General features: G+C 39.2%; 3 protein-coding genes across 3 annotated transcripts; 2 read left to right on the top strand and 1 right to left on the bottom strand.

Moving 5' to 3' along the window:
- Nucleotides 1–2,779: 2,779 nt before the first annotated feature.
- fosl1a (FOS like 1, AP-1 transcription factor subunit a) lies at nucleotides 2,780–6,530 on the top strand. Its single transcript, XM_010746581.3, has 4 exons — nucleotides 2,780–3,220; nucleotides 3,632–3,889; nucleotides 4,937–5,044; nucleotides 5,166–6,530. The coding sequence occupies exons 1-4, from the start codon at nucleotides 3,116–3,118 to the stop codon at nucleotides 5,718–5,720; spliced, it is 1,026 nt and encodes a 341-aa protein (XP_010744883.2). The 5' UTR covers nucleotides 2,780–3,115; the 3' UTR covers nucleotides 5,721–6,530.
- Nucleotides 6,531–7,758: 1,228 nt separating this feature from the next.
- On the bottom strand, nucleotides 7,759–10,457 carry ccdc85b (coiled-coil domain containing 85B). Its single transcript, XM_010746582.3, has one exon. It carries the CDS (start codon nucleotides 9,614–9,616, stop codon nucleotides 9,014–9,016), a length of 603 nt encoding a protein of 200 aa, XP_010744884.1. The 5' UTR covers nucleotides 9,617–10,457; the 3' UTR covers nucleotides 7,759–9,013.
- Nucleotides 10,458–13,364: 2,907 nt separating this feature from the next.
- Nucleotides 13,365–18,426, top strand: fibpa (fibroblast growth factor (acidic) intracellular binding protein a). The gene is made up of 11 exons (XM_010746583.3): nucleotides 13,365–13,720; nucleotides 13,810–13,894; nucleotides 14,417–14,615; nucleotides 14,834–14,960; nucleotides 15,312–15,412; nucleotides 15,671–15,804; nucleotides 16,909–17,017; nucleotides 17,135–17,198; nucleotides 17,308–17,394; nucleotides 17,498–17,595; nucleotides 18,144–18,426. The coding sequence occupies exons 2-11, from the start codon at nucleotides 13,810–13,812 to the stop codon at nucleotides 18,211–18,213; spliced, it is 1,074 nt and encodes a 357-aa protein (XP_010744885.1). The 5' UTR covers nucleotides 13,365–13,720; the 3' UTR covers nucleotides 18,214–18,426.
- The last annotated feature ends 5,204 nt before the right edge of the window (nucleotides 18,427–23,630 follow it).

Here is a 23,630-nt window from a genome sequence, read left to right as displayed (position 1 = left end):
AAGACATTTTCCCGCACAGTATCTGGGTTAAATTATTCAAATATTAGTTAATTTAAGTCATAATTAGTTAATATTGTTGCCAGTAAATGTGACATACAAACACTCTGTCAGTAGTACCTTAACAAACCATGACCTGAACAATCAGAACTTTCCTGGTTGTTCAAAAGCTGCCCTGTACAATCACACGATAAGATAATCTTTGTATGCTCATGGTACTTAAGCATGATTTGACATGGCATGAATTACAACATTCACTAAAACCAAATAGATTTCTGTGTTACATGAGGTTGGTGTTATGCCCTGTAAAGCATGTGTGTGTGGGCTGGTTGACTGTGTGGGTGGGTGGGTGGGACGGTGTGGATGAGTTATACATGTAGAGATTTGGATGATAAATGACAAAGGAATCTAAACTTCCTTTATCCGTTAAACCACACTCAACAAAGTGAAGTGTAGAGTAACAGAAACTAACAACTCACTCACACATTATATACAGATATATAAAAATACATGTATTTTTGTGGGTATATCTGTTGATCACACTTTCCTGTTCAAATATAAAATGAAAGAAACATCCAGTGGATCAGTGAAGGTGTAATCAAGACAAAAAAGATGTTGTAACATATCCCAATTAGAGACATAGAAAGTGTGTCATCACTGCATTCCTGAAGCTTTAGTCATCTGACGCTCACCTTTACCCTATATTTCCTTCATCTGATATCATCATCTGCATTGGAAAAAAATGTGTGTATGTGTGCCCTCATTATGACACAATGTAATATTGTTGAAATGTGAAATGTGAGACTCAGCAGTAAAATAAGCAGGTGAGCATCAGGTAAAGGCCTTAAATGTCATGCTCCAGGCAGTTTCAGTTTGTCTGAATGCCATGTCTGCTCTCCTTCATAAATTATGAAGTCGCAAGCCAACAGTTCATTGTCTGCACATTTTTGTCTTTCCAATTAACTTTAGTGATTCCTTAAAAATTGACAATCCTTATTCCTGAGAGAAGAATTAGCAGTAATGTGAGACATTGGTTTGACAGTCAGCAGACAGGAGAAATCAGGCCTTGCCGGGAACTCTGTCCTTGGGGATTGCAAGGTCAGCAGCTGTTGTGTCAGACTAATCGTACCAACTCTACAGCATGCGTTTTTTGAATCTGTACTAGGTAATATATTGTGCTCGCGCAAGTGAAAAACAGTCGTTGAAACGGATGCTGAAATAATTGAGCAGCTTTCAGGCAATCGACTGACTCATCTCCACAGGCATGTGCACACATTGATGTGGTTTGTAAAGTGAGAGTGACTGCCAGAAACCTCAGCACAATTGGGCACATGCGCACTTTATAATGTATTTTATAGCCCATCCTATTCTATATATTCAACCCTTAAAATTCATTCATAAGTTGTAAGAGTAGCACTTTTGGGGCTTTCTGCTGTTTTTCACATTATAAGAGTATTTACTATTATTAGACATGACAGTTTTATGATTCATGGTGCAATTTACTCTTTAGTTAAATCTTAATATTAAAATATTTATTTAGGTAGTACAAATGTTTTTAAGGTCCGGTATGTAGGATTCAGAGGCATCTAGTGGTATAGTTGCTGGTCGAAACCCTGTCACCTCATCGTCTCCTTTTAGGCATGAAGAATGCCTAAAAACTATGGCTGACATAAAATATAGGGACAATGTGAATATATCGAGCCAGTGTAGTAGTTTGTAGAGTAGTTTGTCCATCCTGGGTTACTGTACTGTGGAAACATGGCGGACTCCGTGGAAGAAGACCTGCGGTGTCTGTAGATACTAGTCTCATTTTAAGGTAACAAAAACTTCAAAAAAATATTTTCTTCAGGTAATTGTACACTAATAATAACATAGTTATGAACATTATATCCTGTATATACAGCCTCCTAAATAACTGGACCTTCAATAGTTTTAAGACAACTATAAAAAATGTTGACTTAAGATAATAAATATATCTTTAGTAAATGAGCAAAGATAACTTAATTTCATTAAACTCCTTCAGGTAATTATACACTAAAAAAAAACATAGTTATAAATAGTATATTCTGTAAATAGAGCACCATAAATATTACACACTGAACCTTTAAAGGTTTCAAGACAAAAAAACAAAAATAAGTTGCCTAACATAATAAATGTATATTTAGTTAATATTAAAATATTATTTAATATCATAATTTAACTTCTCTGTGATGTGTTATAGTGTGTATGTTGAGACAGTATTTTTTTAAATATACGATTTATAACGTTTAGTCAAGTTACATATATGACTAAATACAAATGTTGTTGAGTCTTTACAGATGTTGTAAATGAAAAACTATGTCTATATTTACATCTGCCTTTATTATAAAATGTCTTTAATTTTTAACTTTTTAAAACTAGTCCAATATTGTACCTATCTCTTAAAAGTACACCAAATATTAAAATATCAGTTCAATTTATATAACCAATATAATTTATACTGTATATATATATATGTTTTTTATTTACTTCGCCCAGGTACTTTTCTACTCCACAAACGTAACATCACGTAACATCAACGTAAGTAGATCAGTATATGAATGACAGTACTTCCACTGAAGTAGGAAACTGTAGTAGTGTTTTATCCACTGCATCACGCGGAGCTGGTAAACAGCACGATCCGACCGGAGAGCTCGAGCCTCCTTCTGTCTGAGGAATCCCGCGTGTTACTCTCAAGAGGAAACTCTCACCATATATGGGCAGTGACATCACGGCACGTGGTTTGATTCCAGACAACAGTATTTCCCGTAACTGCGGAGGGGCGTGGTGAACCTATAGTGCCGCTTAAAGAGTTTACAACCTCACAATCATTCCCAGACTTTGGCTTCTGGATGTGTGACTAAGGACGAGAGGAAGTACTGAAAGACGTTTTTGGAAGTTTTAGGGCGATTTTTGAAAGAACGAGGACACATTCGCTTCCTTGTTCACCCCTTGAAAACATACCCGTTTGGACTCTACCGATTTACCGCAATACAGTGGGCTTGCCTCAGGTTTGAATTAAGACTCAACCCGAAAGTCATTTTGAGGCTGTTATAGACACAGCTGGATCCAGTTTTCTAGAGTGTTTTAATAAGAGAGGATGTATCGAAACTTTGGGAATCAAGGACGAGGCAACCCGCCGTACACAGGGTCAAACCCTGTATCCCTGGGAAGCACCAGCAGTTCAGCCACACAACAGGAGCAGGTAGGTGTACCTTTATTTAACCGGGCTACAGGTTATCACTGAACTGAAACTGAATGTGAACTGTTAAAATAGAAAAAAACTATGAAATAATACTAATATCTATATATATATAGATATATCTATAATAGATTATACTATCATCTCTATAGCTCTACACTAATATCTGAGATCTATCGCTCATATATATATACTGTTAATGTCACATCATATGTCATGTTGTTGACATGTTATAATGTTATACATGTTATTATGTCGTATAATAATATAATACTAAGTCATTCATGTTCATTAACATAATAATTATAATCTTCAGTTACATGTAATTACTTACCCCAGACAACATGTATTTTTCTCCTGATCACCTGTTGGATTTACTTTCTAATCACATTTGTTAAATCAAATTTTCTCCAGAAATATACAATGGCAGGCACCAGTCAGTTCGTACCAAGCCTCAATGCCATTACAACCAACCAGGACCTCCAGTGGCTGGTCCAGCCCTCCCTTATGCATCCACCAGGCCCTTCAAGATCTCCAGTACCTCCTTACCCAACCGTCACAGGGGCACGGCCACTGGGTCAGGCCCCTCACCACTCCCATCTTCTCAGACCTGGAGTCATAAGGGCAGCTGCAAACCCCACTGCTTCAACAAGACGCCGGAACGATGAACATGTAAGAAAGTAACTTTTAAATAGCTGAAACTTTATAGACAAAACACTGATTATAGTGGATTTGTTGCTTGTGTCAGAGAGGAGATCTCTTGGGATTCATATTCTCCCTCAGGGTATTGCAGTGAGGTGTGGACAAGACACTAGTACACATTTCTGAGCAAATAGTGTGTAATAATTTCCTGTACTACTCTATGACACAATTCAGTCATTTCCTTTAGACTTGCACATCACATTAACATGTTAAGTAATATGGATTGCATAAGATTAATTAGAGATGTCATTAGACATTATTAAGATTCATTATCCATTATTGAGCAGTTTAAAAAGGAAGACACTGTTTATGTTCTTTGATAGTGTTTACTTTGAGTCGATGTTGACTCAGTGTAACGTTCTGTGACACACTGCTTGCAAAGGTCTGGTTTTTGATAGCAGAACAATGTTACATGTCAGAACAAGATAGCACAGATGTTTCTTGCGACCTAACTCAACTTTAACCATCATCATGTTTGTCACTACTTACTGTACGGTAACTTTTTTGTTTCATCAGGCACATGTTGGCACATATCCCCGTCAGAGTTTTTTTTACTTGGAGTTGTAATTTCATGGTACAGGAAGTGAACTGTCATGTGACTCAGAGGGACAAGTCATTTTCTCTGACTCACACCTGAGTCACCGCTGGGGTCTGAGTGTGACTCATGATCCTGAAAGGGCGGGAAATGTTGAATGAACAGCAATTATTCAGTAGGGCGCTGGCATCAGTCAGAGTTTGGGTGTTACAAAGGCACAAAAGCTTTCACGGGCATTTCAAAATCATTCAGACGCCATGGATGTGATGACTCAGTGCACACACATGGTGGTGGTGTTTCTCCTGTATCGTGTTGCCTATGATACATGTCTACATTTGACATTTGACATTATTGTTTTACCCAGAGCAAGGAGGTTTCACAATCCAACTTAAGACATTAAATGGGGCTTTAGAGTTTGACTCTGTGTCTGGTGGACCTATTTTATGTATTTTAATCTTTTATTTTTCTCTTTTTCAATAAAGTTATCCCAGGAAGAGATTGAGAGACGGAGAGTAAGAAGGGAGCGGAATAAGTTAGCAGCAGCAAAATGTCGCAATCGCCGCCGGGAACTGACAGACACACTGCAAAATGTGAGTGAACACTGTATAAATGTCACAGCATTCATGCTTGAAATACATGGTGTTGGTCTCAGGCAAGCATGGGAGAATTTACATGTATGTTTGTCTTTGTTTCTGTTTTCCCCTGGTGTAGGAGACTGACCTGCTAGAGGATGAAAAGTCCCGTTTACAGAAGGAAATAGCTAATTTACAAAAAGAGAAAGACAGGCTTGAGCTAGTTCTCGAGGCTCACCGTCCCATTTGTAAGATAGAGGAATCTGATTCAGATTCTGACCCAAATCCATCAATTTCCTCTTTGGGAGGCATCAAAATGGAGCCAGAGGACCATGGGAGACCTGGACCCTCAACCAAACTACCAACAAAGATGGAGAAGCCCAAACCAAAGATAACCATCCCCAGCAAGCCTACAGCACCGTCAACCTCTGCTGTCATCACTGAATCAGAGTCACTCCACACCCCGATTCTTACATCTACTCCCTCTCTCACGCCCTTCACAGCTGGGATGGTTTTCACCTATCCGACTGCCCCATTAGACACCAGTGCCTCTACATCCCATGCTACATCACAACAGGGAAATGTACCACAGCCTCGTGCCCCGCAGCCCTGTGGGATAGCTCATCGCCGCAGCAGCAGCAGTGGTGACCAATCGGATCACTCCCTGCACTCCCCGACCATCCTCACTCTGTGATCGGCAGCTCTATCATCCTGGCAATACTCTAATATTCGTTTGAATTGAAGTCATAATGTTTGTGTTTGTGACCAAAAAGGATCTCTGGGAAACGTTACAGTGATAATTGTGATAAGCATTTCAAAATGAGCTGCGTGCATCTGCTTTATTTCATCTATTTAGAAAGTTGATTTGTACTTAGACATGAAAATTAGTGGCATTATCAGGATATGAATGTTACACTCTTTAGTTTTGATATAAAGTCTTTATATTTCTTTATATAGTCTTTTTAAAAGCTATCAGGTTGAATAAATATAGAATAAGTTTGAGGTTTATTATGAAAGCATTGCATGCAGAATATATTCTCCTAAGAGTTAGACAAGCTTTCTATGTGATAAGTATATATGATACATAATATATTAAAAGTGATAGTTATAATATATTAATAATGTTATATGTTGTAATTATAATATATAATGTTGCATTTAATGACTTGTTACATTGTTACATTGTAATACAACCTTGTAACATTTTAATACAACACTTTATAAATGTCCTCACTAAATAGTACTTACAAATAAAGGGTCCTTATTTTTGTATGAATCTTTTAAAAGAAATCCTGACATTGTCTATGCAAATTATTGACCACTAAGGCTGGGCCGTAGGAGTTAATATAGATTATATAATCACATATTTATTTTTGAGAGTGTAATATATTTTTGGTAATGTTTTCTCTGACAAATGAACTGTTGGTGGGCAGTGCCTTACTTTTATCTTTTGTCAAAGCTGTACTACTTTACAGACAATAAAGAACAGCAGTTCATAACTGTGTTGACACTGTGTGTTGTTATTATTATTATTACTTGTGAAAAGTGTACAAAAAACATTTTAGTGAACACTGAGACACCAGAAAAACCTGTAGCAACCTGGAGTACTCGAATATTTGATTAAGATGATTGATAGAAGATTAATCTGCAACTATTTTGTATGTAACTTCTCAAATTTTATCATTGTAACTGAATATCTTTGCATTTCTGACTGTTAGACAGAAAAAAGCAAGCAATTTAAAGACATAACATTTGACTCTGGGAAATCATCATCAAACTACTCATAAATGTAGTATATTGAATTTGCGTAATTCATGAAAATTTAGCAACATATATTGATTCAATAGTTTTTAACAGTATCTTCTTTAAAACATGCTATTGATTCTTTATGTCAAAGGAAATTATGTTGAAACTAAAGTGTTTTAAGCAAGACTTCGTTACATAATATGTAAAATAGTTCATATTAATCAAAATATTTTAGTTCAGCAAACTCAAAACAAGAAAAAAGTTACTGGCACTTAAAATGTTTGAGTTATTATAATTAAGTTTTCATTACTTATTCCAATTAATTAATTTGAGCATTCAGGTTTACAGTGGGCATATTTTTTTTATTATTATTTTTATTATTTTTTTCATAGATTAAACGATAGATCGAGAACATAATCTCAAGCTGTAGCCTTTCTCCTGACACTGATTAAAAGGGCTTGATGGCTGCAATATGTACTGAGAAACTAATGACTGCTCTTTGCCCCTCAGCTGTGAACACTATGTGCTCAGTTACTCCATTTCCCCAAAATGAAGCGAATCTCTTGCTAAATACATACATGGCTCAGAGAGCATTGGACTGCTCAGCTAAAATGGGGTTAGAGAGAGAAGCAGAGATGGAACGAGAGTCAGATTGAGAGCATGAGGGAGGGAAAAAAATAAAACTGTGTGTATGCTGCTGTCAAAGGACGTCTGTGAATCACTAAGTGGGTAAAAGCATTACTGCCCTCTTCAGCTCTCCAGACTGTGCAAATAGGGATCCAAAAATAAAACTGATGAACATCCATAAAGTCAGTCTGTATGACAAGAAGGGAACATCAATCAAGCTCAGTTGGTTTAGACACGAAGGTCAAAACAAGTACAGAAATCAATCCTTCATTCTGTGTCGTGAAAATGTAAAGCTTGTTTCTGCAAAGTCAAACACACACACACACACACACACACAAAAAACAGGTCAGACCAGCACAAAGTGTCATACCCACTGTATTTAAAGCTCTTCAATGCACTACGAGCATAGCCAACCAATAAACAGCTAACGACAAAATAAATCTTTTCTAATCATGTGCATTATCTATGATTTAAACTGAAATCGGTTAGTAACGCTAGTTAATACAGATAAATCAAGATAAAGAAGGGTCAAAGTTAAGAGTATCCCTAATGTTACAGGGTAAATACAAAGCATGAGTTACAGAAGACGAAGCTGACCATCGCCAACCTAAACAAACTCTGTGATATGCTAATTGAACATCAACAACAACAATGTAATAAAAAAAAAGGAATACAAGTGAATTTGAACAGCTTGAATAGAATAGAATAGAAATCATTCAAACTTGTAGACCTTCCAGTTTGATACAAAGAGTTTCCAGTTGGATTTTTAAAAAAAAGTGTTGTTCAGTTCAGCTCTGAGTGAGGTCCAAGGACATCTTTCATGTCTGATCCAAAAACCTTAACAAGGTGTGCTGGCTCTGCCCTGGCTCGAGCACATGTACGTTATGCACAGCAGCCCCACCCACGGTAAACCTGAAGGGCCTTTACATCAGAGTGGGTTAACAGGCCTGTACAAATTGTGACAATCATCATGCACATATGGCACTCCAATCCTGTCCTGAGGAAGAGAGTGCATAAAATATTACACATTATTGGGCATCTAGCAAAAAAGCAAATATCAAATAGGTTCATATTTTTTTTTCTTTTATCACAACGCATCTATTTCAGTGCTATTTGATTTCAGTGGACTAAATATGGCTCAAAACTGGATTGAAATGAATCTTTAGATCTGTGATTTAAAGATCCATGATAACGCTGTCCAGTGCAATAGAAAAAAGGCTTCAACCAGTGTAGGCTAGTCCAGTGCATGAGATAAATTTATATATGTGACCTACTTTTTTGGTCCCATTTTTTTTTTTTTCATCAACAGACCACTGAAAAAAGGAGTATTTCCCCCCAAAACAGAAGAGTCATTAGAAAAAAACACTGTAAAATTTAGATACATTATCATCTGGCAAACATCTATTAAATGTCTTTGTAAAGTCCTGAAAATGTCTCTAGTGGTAGAAGTCAAAATGTAGTGGCACACAAATATTTGCAGCATTCAGAAGGCCTTAATGCTTTTGCACCAATTTAATTTGTAATGCCTGGCAAAGCCTCCAGTCTGCCAAATCACACCACTCTTACTCTACAGGTTCCTCATATGAAGCCCTGACTGCTGACATAAACCTGCCATCAGTCATCAGGTGAGCACACCAGGTGAAGCTGGTCTGGGCTTCCCACACTCCCTGTGCTTGAGCTTCCATCCCCGAGATCCCGGGCTACCATGCAAGGCAGGTTGAGCTCAGTGGATCCTCCTGGGCTGGAGTCACTCCTGCTGACACACTCCTCCTCCAGGACCAGACACAGCTCCTTCAGGTCCAAATTCTCCTTGACTAGCCCGTCCTGCATACGCTCCAGGTCTGCGAGCTTTTTCAAGTAACCGCCCAGGTCCTCCCGCATCACTTTGGCTGCGTGATGCCCGAACAGCTGCCATTCTCTGGCCAGCTTCTTCACTTTGAGCCGGTCATCGTCCAGGAAGCAGCACAGATCTCGCAGCTCCACGTTTTCCTCCTGCAGGCGCTGATTGATGACTTTCAGTTCCCTGATTTCAAGGAGGTGTCCCTGCAGCTGTTTATTTACCTCTTTTATCAGCCGTCCTCTCTGGATGAGAGCTGCTATTTTATCCGACTCCTCTTTACGCAGCCGGCTCACCAGCTCCTCTTTGGAGCACGCCAGCAAGTCCTCGTCAGACATCTTTGACAGTTCTCTGTTGATTATCTCACCTTCGCTTCCCATTTTTTTTTCTTCTTATTAATAAAAAACTGGAGGATACCTGAGAATCTATTAAAAGCGCTGAGATGTAGCTATTCAGTGCTCAACACATCACATCTTCATCTGCGTCCAGTGTGTTCCAGATGTCATGTGTGCAATAAAGCACCGGAGGCCAAATCATGGCAGAAACATGTGATATTTTTATTTGAATGGCTTTTCTTCAAGGCGCTGTGACTTCAGAGCTGAACCCAGTGATGGTTCACCGTGGATAAAGCCTTGATGAGGTCGTGTATGAAAACGCACAGCAAGCCCTCGTTAATGTCAATCTGACATCCTCCAAACAGCAGGCTGGATTTTCCGAAAGGCCTCCAAGAATACAACTGTCCTTATTTTACCTCCTCTCGCAGTATTTTGAAGGCAACAGGCGCCCGAGTGGGCTTTTCTCTACTGTGTGCACAAAGGCCCAGAGGCTTAATCCAGCAGCCTCGGATGCACACCCTGCAGATGTTGTGATTTTTTTTTACGTCGCTGGCATCGTCTCATCAGGCTGTGCTGCGCTCGCCTCGGCTGAATGAACTCCCCCGTTCCCCGGCTGGCTGGCTGGCTGATTGGAGGATGAGTCCGTGCGGTGCAGCAGCAGCTCCTCTTTCTTTTATAAACGATTCATTATTTAGTCGGCCTAAAAAAAAAAAGAAAGAAAACAAACAAACAAAATAAATCACTACCTCGCCCTTTATCCGTTCAAAATAAATGCATCATCTCTGCTCATCCTCTGGGGCCGGACTGTTACCACAACAATGTCCGCCTCCGCCACTTTCACGGCTGTGACTCCGCTGAGCAGCGCGTCAAGCTGACGCACTACCAGGAAACAGGCTGAGCAATTTTCAAAATAAAAGCATCGAGTTGTGAGGGTTTTTTTTTATTTAAAACAAGTGAGGAGGTGTTACAAATACATATACTCACAACACACATGTTTTGGTAGCTGCAAAATAATTTTCTTACAAATCGCAGTGTTTGCTTTTATTTTAGTGCGTTACTCGAGCTCGCCAACACTGTTGGTTTTATTTTGTAGACTCTTCCCGGAAGTTTCAGTTTTTATGATGGCTGCTAATTGACACGTTGGTGAGATAGTGATCAAAAATGTTTGTGGTTTCCTCTGTGGTTTCCAGTAGGTCTTACCGCGCATACCATAATTACGGTATGGTCGTTAATGGCTCAATCTAATCAATCATCTCAGGTATCCAGCTGAACCGACTCTGACCATCTTCAGCTGTGAAAAACAACAAGATGAGAGGCTGATCTGCTCCATGTGCTCTCTCCGTGTGGAACTTGTGCGCCCCCATTTGGATTCAAAAACATATTTCCACCCCTTATCATGCTATGAAACAAAAACAACACGGATGTGCACAATTTTACAAAGGAAATGGGTAGGAAAGGCCCGTATGAAGACACTTCCTCTGGGGATTTCTGTTCATTGGATGAACACACGGCATATACACATATCTTTGCTGTCTCCAAACCCTTTGTAAAAACATGACACATACAATAAATAGGCCTCACATCAATTTTGGAGTTCACCACACAGAAGGATGTACAGTACATTCACATCATGGGTGACTCCTGGTTGTTTCTTTTCAAAGAACACAGGCGGAAAGTGTGACTGCAGGCTTTTTTCCATGGGTTTATGCTGAGGCATTCAGCCACATCCTTCCGCCCTCTGTCCCACCTCCATTGTTTCACTGAGGCCATAACAATGTAGGGTGTTAACCGTGCAAGGGGGAGCTGGGGATGGAATCAGGGTGTCATGTGAGGTTAGACATTAGAGTGTTGATGTGCAGCGAGGGATCCGACCAAAAAAAAAAAGACATGTTGACTGAGTCCGTTTTCCCTTATGTTGTGATTTTAATGGACACATGCAGAAACACAGAAAGGGAGGGAGAGGAGAGGGATTTGCAGGGATTTATTTAGATTAATCGCCGGAGGAAAAGAGAGCAGATTGTGTACACGTAGCAAAGCAAAGCGCAAGGGTGGGGGGGGGTGCTCACACCGAGGCCTGTCGCTGATCGGACACGTTTTTAAAAAATGACTAAAAGCACAAATGAAAGGGCAGAGATCAACAATAGACCACTGCCTGTCTGCCAAATCCGCTGCTGTAATATAATATAATGGATTATTGTCTATTGTCGTTTGATTTTCGTCCGCCCATTGATGCCTTTCTTACCAAACATGAATAGTGTTGAGTGATAGGACTTAGGGACTATAGTGTAAAAATGATATAGGTCCCAGTTATTGAGTCTATAGGGTTTCTCATCCGCCCTTTGCATTATGAAGTCTCTCAAGGGTGCAGCAAGCAAGAAATACAAGGCACCCGCCGCAGTGTGACTTGCCAATAGGATTTACAGCTCACATTTGGCTCTGAGAAGACAGTACATGCAGGTCGTTACAGGTTTCGGGCCCCATGTCGGCATGCTGCTAGGAATGTGATCAAACCCCTTCTTTAATCCTTAGGTTCAGTTGTGGGGCGACACAATAAAGACATGGGTGATAGCCTGAGGTAGGACACACACGAGTCATTTAAGCAAATATGAGACTGGTTATCATTCTTTCCACAATGAAACACTAATAAACTACGGCAGTATTACTGCTCACTCAAAATGCTTTTCATACTATACTGTTGAATTCCTTGTGTTATCTGGCTGTCTGGGGTCATTTAAACACATTATACTACTAATGACCTATTATTATTATTATTATTATTATTATTAGCAGTAGTAGTAGTAGTAGTAGTAGTAGTGGTAGTAGGGGCGTTATTGGTCTCTAAATTGTGCCACATGCCTACAATGAATGGGAGCCGTCTGCTCTGGCTCTACTGTAAACGTAGCTCTGGGACAAGCTGACTGGTAACAGTTACAATCGTTAGTACATTGTTACCATGACAGAACAATCCGTGTTACAGTGCAGCCAATCAGAGCGAGAGGCACGCGGATAAATTAAAACATTGAAGCCAATTACAGATAAGTGAAAGCTCTGAGAGGAGGGAGGAGCTGGTAATCAACTCACACTAGAGAAAAAAAAAAAAAAAAAAGAGAAAAAAAATACTGTTTCAGAATAAAAGCATCATCTCTACAAATAGGTTACTCCACAAAAAAAATTAAATTTTGTAGAAAACCAATGACCATTCAAAATAATTTGAACATACGAACATTACAAACAATATATGAAAATAATAATAATAATAATTTGAAAACCAATGTAGGTTTTGGTACGGCACAGAATATCCTGTATGTTACATTACTCTGACCTAATATCATGAGCGTTTAATGTAAAACTTCTGATAGCCTGCTGCTGTTTGAAATGTTCAGGAACTCTTCAACAACACAACTAAAATAAGATAAGATGATCCCACAATAGGAAAATTCACTTCACAAGAAAAGTAAATATATATTTAATAATTTTCTTATCTTACTTTACTGATCTACTTTAATGATCTCACATTCACATAGAAATAGAAAAAATAATAAAAAAATAAAAACAGCCTATGGATAAAATGTAATTAATAAGTAATTAAATAAGACAAAATCTTTTGCACAAACCATGAAAGAAAATATCTAAGACATGATATAACCATACTACTACTACTACTACTACTACTACTACTACTACTACTAATAATAATAATAATAATAATATAACAGCATTAATATGTAATAAATAGTATTTTATTATCTAATATAAATTATATATATTCACTATATGTCTACGTTGTATTTCCTGTGACGTGGATAAACCGGAAGTCCGTGTTGCATGTCTGCTGTTGTTGACACCACAGTGACAGAGTGATCTACCATTTGGTCGATGTTCGTGCTTTAAAGGACACGCGCTAATAACCCGCTCATGTCCTCGTGTTAATTAGATCTTAATTAATCGGTCTCGTGTCCGGTTGTCGGCTCAGGCTCCGCTCACGCTGCTAACTCTGCTAACGTAGCTAGCACAGGAGGCTAGCCTGTAATGGAGGAAGTTGTCAGCTGACATGGAGAGCAGACTCAGGTCCAGTCTGTAGACGATCACTTTGCACGACTGCTTTCATCTCCGTGCCTGGAACTGGTGGAGACAACACACACAAACAAGGTATAACATCACCCTGACTGTGCTCGAGTGGCGTTGAGCTAATCCGAGTGTTAGTCATCACCTGACCATTTGTTGTCACTTGTTTGCAGATGGCAGTAGAGCTCGATGTGTTCGTGGGTAACACCACTATTATGGATGAAGAGGTTTACCAGCTCTGGTTGGATGGATACACAGGTATGGATGTGTATGTACTGACTGTATTCACACAGTCCTGGTTAGTTGAACACAATGTGGGCTTTACTGGAGTTTGATTAAAGGCAGCAGAGGATGTCAATCTGCAGGCAGGATCAAGATGAATACAAATAAAAGACTATAAAGAAAAAAAACAGACAAATTATTATCATTTTTTATTATAAAACTATTAAATGGAAACAATCTGACAACATCACTCTTGGTCGAGATGATTTACAACAATTTCACCGTAGAGTTTGTCAGTCTAATAATGTTAAATGATATAAAATGTGAGTGTAGTTCCCAATCAGACAGTAGTAGTAGGATTGTCTCATGATGCTGATGATGTTTTCTGACAGTGATTTGCGTCTAATAACTCTCAGCTAAGGTGCCAAACACATACACATGTACATTTGTAGTGCCCAGTGTGAAGTATCTGGAGCAGCAATAGTGCTGCTGTACGTTCACACCAAACCAGTAGCTTTGTTATTCAAGGTTATTAAACATAACTGATTTATTCAACAGTGAACGATGCAGTGAAGGTGCGAATAGAAGGAGGAGTGATGGAGGAGTGTGAGGCGAGTGCAGATGTTCTGCTGAGCGACACCATGGACCAGTACAGGACATTTCAGATGTGTGAGCGTCTGTTGCACAGTCCAGCCAAACTAGCCAACCAGCTGCTGTTCCAGATCCCGCCTCATCGACAAGCTGTCCTCATAGAGAGGTGCAGTTAATTCCCCCTCAAATATTTGTGTTTCCAGTTTCTGATCCGAAGCTATATCATACTTAATTTGATCAAAAATGTATGTTTCTGTCTTTTTGTATCTTTAGAACATTCATCTTGCGTGAACAAGGCTGTCAAGACATTCCCATAGCATGACGTAGTAAATGATATTATATTCTGACATGTTTCCTCTCTTGCCTCTGTGTTTCCTTGTTCAGATACTACACCTTTGATGATGTTTTTGTTCGTGAAGTCCTGGGAAAGAAACTCTCCAAAGGAACCAAGAAAGACTTGGACGATATCAGTGCCAAAACGGGTGTGACACTGAAGAGCTGCAGGCGGCAAGTAAGTGCAATCTCAACACCACAATAACATTTATATTACCTGTATTATCAGTTTAAAAATGCTTGGTGCTCACTTTTTACGATGTCAGTTTTAAAAGATACTGTTTATTTTCAGCTTTATACTGCCGCGACTTAACAAATCAACTTCATTATAGTTGCTTTTTATTTGTTTTGAGTATCAGTGACAAGCAGAACATTTTCAATCAATATCTCATCCAATATTTTTCTGGCAGTGGGTTCAGTTTACATTAGTTGTGGTGACTCAGCTAAATGTCTGCAGAGCAAGCATTCGTGCAGGTTTTTATCCAAGTCACAATTTAATAAAACTCCTGCGTCATGTGTTTATTTTCAGTTTGACAACTTCAAACGCGTTTTCAAAGTTGTGGAAGAGCTTAAAGGACCCCTGGTGGAGAACATACGTCAGCATTTTCTGCTCTCTGACAAGCTTGCAAGGTAATCAGAAGAACAGAGTACAAGCTTTCCTGCCTCAGGTTTATTTTCCAGAGTAGTCTTATTACCGCAGATCTGTTTTGTTGTAGGTTTTATGATGAATTACTACATTGTTTTCTGTTGTTAGCAAACCCTAACAAAACAGCATCTGAAAAGGCCAGTACTCAGGATACCAACAAAGTTCTAACTGATTTTCTTGGAGACTTTAGTTTTGTTTTGGGTTTTTGCTGGCTTCTGTAACCTCTCCTCTGCTTATTTCAGGGATTATGCTGCCATTGTTTTCTTTGCCAACAATCGCTTTGAGACGGGAAAAAGAAAGCTGCAGTATCTCACGTTCCAGGACTTTGCTTTCTGTGCTGGCCAGCTTATCAACAACTGGACCGTTGGGGCTGTTGGTGAGCTATTTTCACCTGTTTGTTTTGGCCGTTTGCTGCCATTTTTATCTGAGATATTAAGGCACAGAGCATTTTAAATCAGTTATGTAACCGATATGAATCAGCCTGAGCTATCTTCATTTGTCTTAGATTGAGGCTTACAGAGTGATAAAACATTTCTGGTAAATCCAGAGAAGGAAAAAAAGTTTTGAAGCTCTGAGTCAAAATATAAAAAAGGCTTAAAAATGTGTTACGTAAGACCAGAGGTATGTTGTCTATGTTGGTTATAACGAATAAGGAACAATCAGAGCTGTGCCTCCTACTGACCAGCAGAGGTCCTTCAGGTTTTGCAGATCCTCAGTCAAATGAACTTGATGTTTTATGTTGCAATATTAAACACAGATTTAACCTACAATGTTGGGGAAAAAAAATACACGACTAAAATGTAGATTAAAAAATAAAATCTTTACCAATATCTATCTATGTCTATTGTCATTAACAAAAAAGAGGAGTCAAAGAGGAGATTTTGTTTGTATCACAGCAATTTATTGTCCTGTGCTGTGCAGGCAGTGATCATAGCTGGAGTTACTTGTTGTTACATCAACTATTTCACAGAAAGCAAGTTAAAGTCAACAACAACAACACCAGGGGTTGAGAGAAAGAAACAAGGTGATATTTCATTATATCACTGAGACTGAGATAGCATGTGGCCATAAAATACCTTGTCATCATACCACAAACCTGAAGATTAAAGCTCAGCATAAAGAAACTGATGTAGGTTAATTAAACATATTTATTTTAAGCTGTATTAAATTAACTCATAAGACGTAACGGTGTTACATTGTGTAGGCTGTGTTGCGGATCATTCAGCCTTTGTGTTTTCATCAGATAATGATAAGATAAAATCTTATGTGAAACTACAAAAAATACTGGCTTTGGCTTGACTAGATTGGCTGAAATATTCAATATAATTTGATGACTAGTAACGATTCAGGTTTCTTAGAGATAAGACTAAAACTGTTTGAGTGATAGAATAAAACCTTACAAGGACATTTGACACAGGACTGAAACTAAATTTAAAAATAGCCGGCAGAATTAACACTAAATAACTAATTTTCTTTGTAGATAACATGGTGGAGGACATGGATGTGGATCTCGATAAAGAGTTTTTACAAGAGCTGAAAGAGCTGAAGATTTTAATCACTGACAAAGATCTGCTGGATCAACACAAAAGGTAACAGACACACACAGAAAGACGCATTTTTGCTGAATATACTGGCTTTTATTTTTAGTTTTATCCACACTCACTTATTTACAATTCCTCTTTTTCCATTCTCTCCTCTCTCTTCAGTCTGGTCTGTACAGCTCTCAGAGGAAAGACTAAAGCTTTTAATGAGATGGAGGCTAATTTCAAGGTGAGAAACATTACACACTGATAATATCTTAAATGTATTCTGTCAGTAACCTCTACGATGAAAGGACATAATCGTTTTGTAGTGTAATTCTTTCTTTCTCTTGCTACAGAATCTTTCCAGAGGCCTCGTCAACATTGCCGCAAAGTTAACAAACACAAAAGACGTCAGAGATTTCTTCATTGATCTCGTGGAGAAGGTGATCACTTTAAATATTTTAAGCAAGGATCATTTGGGCAGTCAAGTCTGCCTTTGTGACGTCGTGATGTGTAACGTCTCCCCTCTTCTTTTTCCTCCGCCAGTTTATTGAGCCGTGTCGTTCAGATCGATGGACAGCAGCAGACATGAAACTCTACCTCACTCACTACACCAACTCTGCACACATACTTGACACATTCAAGTGAGTTCATGTGCTTTTATTCTGTAAAGCTTATCAAGCAGAGCCCAGCACCAACCTGGTTATCAGTTCCCAACGGGGCCACCCGTGCTAAAAATACATGATTTTGTAGAGAGCCTGGGGAAAACTAGCTGAATAACGATGTACACTTTGGCAGTCAGACGCTGCTCAGGCATGAAGCTGTATGTTAAAATCCTCTAATATTCACGCCCTGTTTTACCAGTGGGTGTCACCCTATCTCGCCCCTGATTTCTCAAACTGTAGTTACCTTGTTTCTCATGCAAACACTCAGGAATGTAGTTAAGGGTTTACACAGCCCTGCACCACTACATGCTTAACAAAGAGATATTCATAAAAAGAAACATAGACACCCCCCACACGCGCACACACACACACACACACACTTGTATTACACTGCATGGACCACGATTGCCTCATTTACTCTCTTCACCCAGATTTCACAACAACAGTTTGTTGTAAGACTTACAGTATGTCGTTGCTTCTTTCACTTACAGTTTGCTCTCTTTCTGTCTCTGTTTTTTGCCCCTCAGGCACCAGGTTGTGTGGGACAGATACATGGGCGTCATTAAAAGCTGCATCTTCAAAATGTATCACGACTGAAGCAATTTTTTTGTCCTCACGTTCTCGCCCCTCTTCACCCCGCTCTTCCCTTGGTTTGTTTCCTGTTGCTGAAGCCGCTCGGTTTGTGCTTTCACTGTATCATTTTGTCATCGTGATGAATTTTCAAGCCCCATTTTCGCTTTTCAGCCTCCCTGTTTGCACTCCGAGTGTCTGTAAACTTGATTTGTAAATAAAATTTACATCAAAATGCCATTCTGTTTAATGTTATCATTTTATCTGCTCTGTTATTTGGAAGAGATGTTGTTATTATTAAGATTTATTGATCTTGTGAGCGTGATGAGATCGATGATATAAAACAGAACCACATAAGTGATGATGGCAGTTTGTGAAGTCCTGCTTCAGCACTCTGCACTCGGGATGAGTTATAAACTGTATTCGTGTTTTAGATTTAACAAATGACCAACAGATTAAGTGTGTCATTAACTGAGACCTCTGCTGGTGGGGTGCCTGTGTGTGGTCATGGGAATAAGGGACCAACCAGGGAGAACACAGTTGGTCCAGCTAGGGGGTTGTCAGTGTGATTTTTAACAACATCCCCCGTAATGACAGCTGTCATCTCTGCCACCACCCAGAAAGACAGCACAGATAAACAGTGAGGTCGAGGAAAGGGTTTTAAAGCAAAACTTTGAAAGTGCAGGAGAGGAAAAATAAAAACACTAATTACAACCATAATTTAAAAAAATTGGCATGATTGCACTCTCTAAAAATCTAAACATTAGTACGTCTATTAAGGAATATTCGGTTGTAAGCGTTAATGCGGGCAATCATTTTGTAATGGGTGTTACATTTGGTAAAGTATCTTGGAATGAAGCCTCCGATTACTGCAATGAGGCTGCTGCTCATTTAATTTGAAGAGGCTTTTACTTTGTGGTGACCTTAAAGTTTGACTTTAAGGTTGAGTCAGACTTAAACTAATAAAAACCAATGTGGGTTAAGCAACATCTTATCCAGTTTGCAACATAACAGACTGCAAATTTTGCAAGCAGAAAAAAAAAAAAATAGTGCCGGAAATGATACCACATGCAGTAATGCATTAGTCATGCACAAACGGAGAGCAGCAAAGTTGGTCGAGAATAATGATAGTAGTTTATTTTCTGTATTTTATCCCAGAAAAAGCGCCACCAGTTTATTCTAAGAAATGAGATGACAAATTTTCCGAATAGGTCTCCACACACACACACACACACACACTCTCTCTCTCTCTCTCGCTCTCTCTCTCTCTCTCTCTCTCTCTCTCTCTCTCTCTCTCTCTCTCTCTCTCTCTGTCTTCCACTCCACCACCCCCTCTTCGTTTTTTTTCCATTTTTTTTCTCCCCCCTCCTCTCTCCCAACTTGCCTGCAGATGGCGAATGCCATATTAGATGTTTTCTTTTTGCACATCAAACCAGAGGTCACAGCTGCACTGTTCCTAAACCAGCCGCAGATGTGTCGGCACAGTTACCTGACAACCGGGATCTCCTCTGCTTTATTTAGGGATGTAATGCGCCCATTGTTTTCTGTTGCCAACATCGCCCTTGAGACGGGAAGAAGAAGCTTCAGTAGCTCACGTTCCAGGACTTTGCTTTCTGTGCTGGCCAGCCTTTCAACAAACTGGACCGTGGGGGCTGTTTGGTGACTATTTTCACCCTGTTTTTGTTGGCCGTTTGCTCCCCATTTTGTACTGAGGTGTTAGGCAACAGTGCATTTAAATCAGTTTATGTAACCGATATTAATCAGCCTGAGCCTAATCTTCATTTGTCCCTTAGATTGAGGCTTACAGAGTGAGTTAACAACATTCTGGGTAAATCCAGAGAAGGACAAAAAAGTTTTGAAGCTCTGAGTCAAATATATAAAAAAGGCTTAAAATGTGTTACGTTAAGACAAGAGGTATGTTTTATGGTGGTTATAACGAAGTAAGGAACAAATCAGAGCTGCTGTGCCTCCTACTGCCAGCAGAGGCCTTCAGGTTTTGCAGACCCTCAGTCAAATGAACTTGGATTTTTTAGTTGCATATGAAACACAGATTTACCTGACAATGTTGGGGGAAAAATACACTACTGACTGTAGATAAAAAATAAAATTCGTTACCAATATCTATCTATGTCTATGTCATTACAAAAAAAAGGAGTCAAAGAGGAGATTTTGTGTTGTATCACAGCAATTTATTTCCTGCTGTGCAGGCTGATATCAATGCTGGAGTTACTTGTTGTTACATCAACTATTTCACAGAAAGCAAGTTAAAGTCCAAAACAACAACACCAGGGTTGAGAGAAAGAAAACAAGGTGAGTATTTCATTATATCACTGAGACTGAGATAGCATGTGGCCATAAAATACCTTGTCAGTCATATCCACAAACAAATATGAAAGCTCAGCATAAAGAAATGATGTAGGTAATTAAACAATTTATTTTAAGCTGTATTAAATTAATCATAAGACGTAACGGTGTACATTGTGTAGGCTGTGTTGCGGATCATTCAGCCTTTGTGTTTTCATCAGATAATGATAAGATAACAATCTTAAATGTGAAACTACAAAAGATACTGGCTTTGGCTTGACTAGATTGGCTGAATATTCAATATAATTGATGACTAGTAACGATTCAGTTTCTTAGAGATAAAACTAACTGTAGTGAGTGATAGAATAAAACCTTACAAGACATTTGACACAGGACTGAAACTAAATTTAAAAATGCCGTCAGAATTAACTACAACTAACTAATTTCTTTGTAGATAACATGTGTGAGAGACATGGATGTGGATCTCGATAAAGAGTTTTTACAAGAGCTGAAAGAGCTGAAGATTTTAATCACTGACAAAGATCTGCTGGATCAACACAAAAGGAACAGACACACACAGAAAGACACTTTTTGCTGAATATACTGGCTTTTATTTTAGTTTTATCCACACCCTTATTTACAATTCCTCTTTTTCCTTCCTCCTCTCTCTTCAGTCTGGTCTGTACAGTCTCAGAGGAAAGACTAAAGCTTTTAATGAGATGGAGGCTAATTTCAAGGTGAGAAACATTACACACTGATATATCTTAAAATGTATTCTGTCAGTAACCTCTAACGATGAAAGGACATAATCGTTTCGTAGTGTAATTCTTTCTTTGCTCTTGCTCAGAATCTTTCCAGAGGCCTTGTCAACATTGCCGCAAAGTTACAAACACAAAAGACGTCAGAGAATTTTCTTCATTGATCCGGAGAAGGTGATCACTTTAAATGTTTTAAGCAAGGATCATTTGGGCAGTCAATCTGCCTTTGTGACGTCGTGATGTGTAACGTCTCCCCTCTTCTCTTTCCTCCGCCGTTAATTGAGCCGTGTCGTTCAGATCGATGGACACAGCAGACATGAAACTCTACCTCACTCAACACCAACTCGCACACATACTTGACACATTCAAGTGAGTTCATGGCTTTTATTCTGTAAAGCTATCAAGCAGAGCCCAGCACCAACCTGGTTATCAGTTCCCAACGGGGCCAACCTGCTAAAATACATGATTTTGTAGAGAGCCTGGGGAAAACTAGCTGAATAACGATGTACACTTTGGCGTCAGACGCTGCTCAGGCATGAAGCTGTATTTTAAAATCCTCTAATATTCACGCCCTGTTTTACCAGTGGGTGTCACCCTATCTCGCGCCCCTGATTCTCAAACTGTAGTTACCTGGTTTCTCAGGCAAACACTCAGGAATGTAGTTAAGGGTTTACACAGCCCTGCACCACTACATGCTAACAAAGAGATATTCAAAAAGAAAACATAGACACCCCCCACACGCGCACACACAACACACACACACACACACTTGTATTACACATGCATGGACCAACGATTGCCACCCATTTCCTCTTCACCCAGATTCACAACAACTTTTGTTGTGACTTACATTATTGCTCTTTGCTTCTTTCACTTACAGTTTGCTCTCTTTCTGTCTCTGTTTTTTGCCCCTCAGGCCCAGGTTGTGTGGGACAGATACATGGCCGTCAAAAAGCTGCATCTTTCAAAATGTATCACGACTGAAGCAATTTTTTTTGTCCTCACGTCGCGCCCCTCTTCACCCCGCTCTTCCCTTGGTTTGTTTCCTGTTGCTGAGGCCGCTCGGTTTGTGCTTTCACTGTAATTTTGTCATCGTGATGAATTTTCAGCCCCATTTTCGCTTTTCCAGCCTCCCTGTTTGCACTCCAGGTGTCTGTAAATTTGATTTGTAAATAAAATTACATCAAAATGCCATTCTGTTTAATGTTATCATTTTATCTGCTCTGTTATTTGGAAGAGATGTTGTTATTATTAGATTTATTGATCTTGTGAGCGTGATGAGATCGATGATAAAACAGAACCACTAGTGATGATGGCAAGTTTTGTGAAGTCCGCTCAGCACTCTGCACTCGGGTGAGTTTTAACGATTCGTGTTTTAGTTTAACAATGACCACCAGATTGTTGTGTCATTAAGACTGAGAACTCGGCTGGTGGGGTGCCTGTGTGTGTCATGGGAATAAGGGACCAACCAGGGAGAACCAGTGGTTCCAGCTAGGGGTTGTCAGTGTGATTTTTTAACAACACCCCCGTAATGCACAGTGTCATCTCTGCCACCACCCAGAAAAGACAGCACAGATAAACAGGAGAGTCGAAGGAAAGGGTTTTAAAGCAAAACTTTGAAAGAGCAGGAAGAGGAAAATAAAACAGTAATTACAACCATAATTTAAAAAAAAATTGGCATGATTGCACTCTCTAAAAATCTAAACATTAGTACGTTCATTTAAGGAATATTCGTTTGTAAGCGTTAATGCGGGCAATCATTTGTAATGGGTGTTACATTTGGTAAAGTATCTTGGAATAAAGCCTGCGATTACTGCAATGAAGGCTGCGGCTCATTTAATTTTGAAGAGGCTTTACTTTGTGGGTGACCTTAAAGTGGACTTAAGGTTGAGTCAGACTAACTAATAAAACCAATGTGGGTTAAGCAACATCTTATCCAGTTTGCAACATAACAGACTGCAAATTTTGCAAGCGAAAAAAAGAAAAAAAAAAAAATAGTGCCGGAAATGATACCACATGCAGTAATGCATTAGTCATGCACAAACGACAGCAAATTGTGTTCAGAATAATGATAGTAGTTTTATTTTCTGTATTTTTACCCAGAAAAAGCGCCACCAGTTTATTCTAAGAAATGAGATGACAAATTTTCCGATGTCTACCACACACACACCCGCCTCTCTCTCTCTCTCCACTCCCGTCATCGCTCTCTCTCTCTCTCTCTCTCGCTCTTGTCTTCCACTCTCTAATTTTTGTCCACATTCCATTAACTCTCTCCTACCCAGCTAAAATATCCTGCATGTCAGATGGGGCGAGAGCGAGCTTTAGTCCTTTATGGAAAAGGAAAAAAAAAAGATGGGGGGTGGGGGGGGGAAAGTATAGCAT

This window comes from Larimichthys crocea, chromosome I, assembly GCF_000972845.2.
Source record: "Larimichthys crocea isolate SSNF chromosome I, L_crocea_2.0, whole genome shotgun sequence".
In the NCBI taxonomy this organism is placed as follows: Eukaryota; Metazoa; Chordata; class Actinopteri; family Sciaenidae; genus Larimichthys; species Larimichthys crocea.
Note: the sequence above shows the minus strand (reverse complement) of the source record. Positions and strands in the feature narration are given on the sequence as shown.

Coding starts and splice junctions, on each gene's coding strand:
- fosl1a (XM_010746581.3), top strand. CDS start 3,116: ATGTATCGAAACTTTGGGAATCAAGGACGAGGCAACCCGCCGTACACA. Junction 3,221..3,631: donor CAGCCACACAACAGGAGCAG/GTAGGTGTACCT, acceptor AATTTTCTCCAG/AAATATACAATGGCAGGCAC. Junction 3,890..4,936: donor GACGCCGGAACGATGAACAT/GTAAGAAAGTAA, acceptor TTTTCAATAAAG/TTATCCCAGGAAGAGATTGA.
- ccdc85b (XM_010746582.3), bottom strand. CDS start 9,616: ATGGGAAGCGAAGGTGAGATAATCAACAGAGAACTGTCAAAGATGTCT.
- fibpa (XM_010746583.3), top strand. CDS start 13,810: ATGGCAGTAGAGCTCGATGTGTTCGTGGGTAACACCACTATTATGGAT. Junction 15,805..16,908: donor CTGGACCGTTGGGGCTGTTG/GTGAGCTATTTT, acceptor TTTTCTTTGTAG/ATAACATGGTGGAGGACATG. Junction 17,018..17,134: donor CTGCTGGATCAACACAAAAG/GTAACAGACACA, acceptor CTCTCTCTTCAG/TCTGGTCTGTACAGCTCTCA.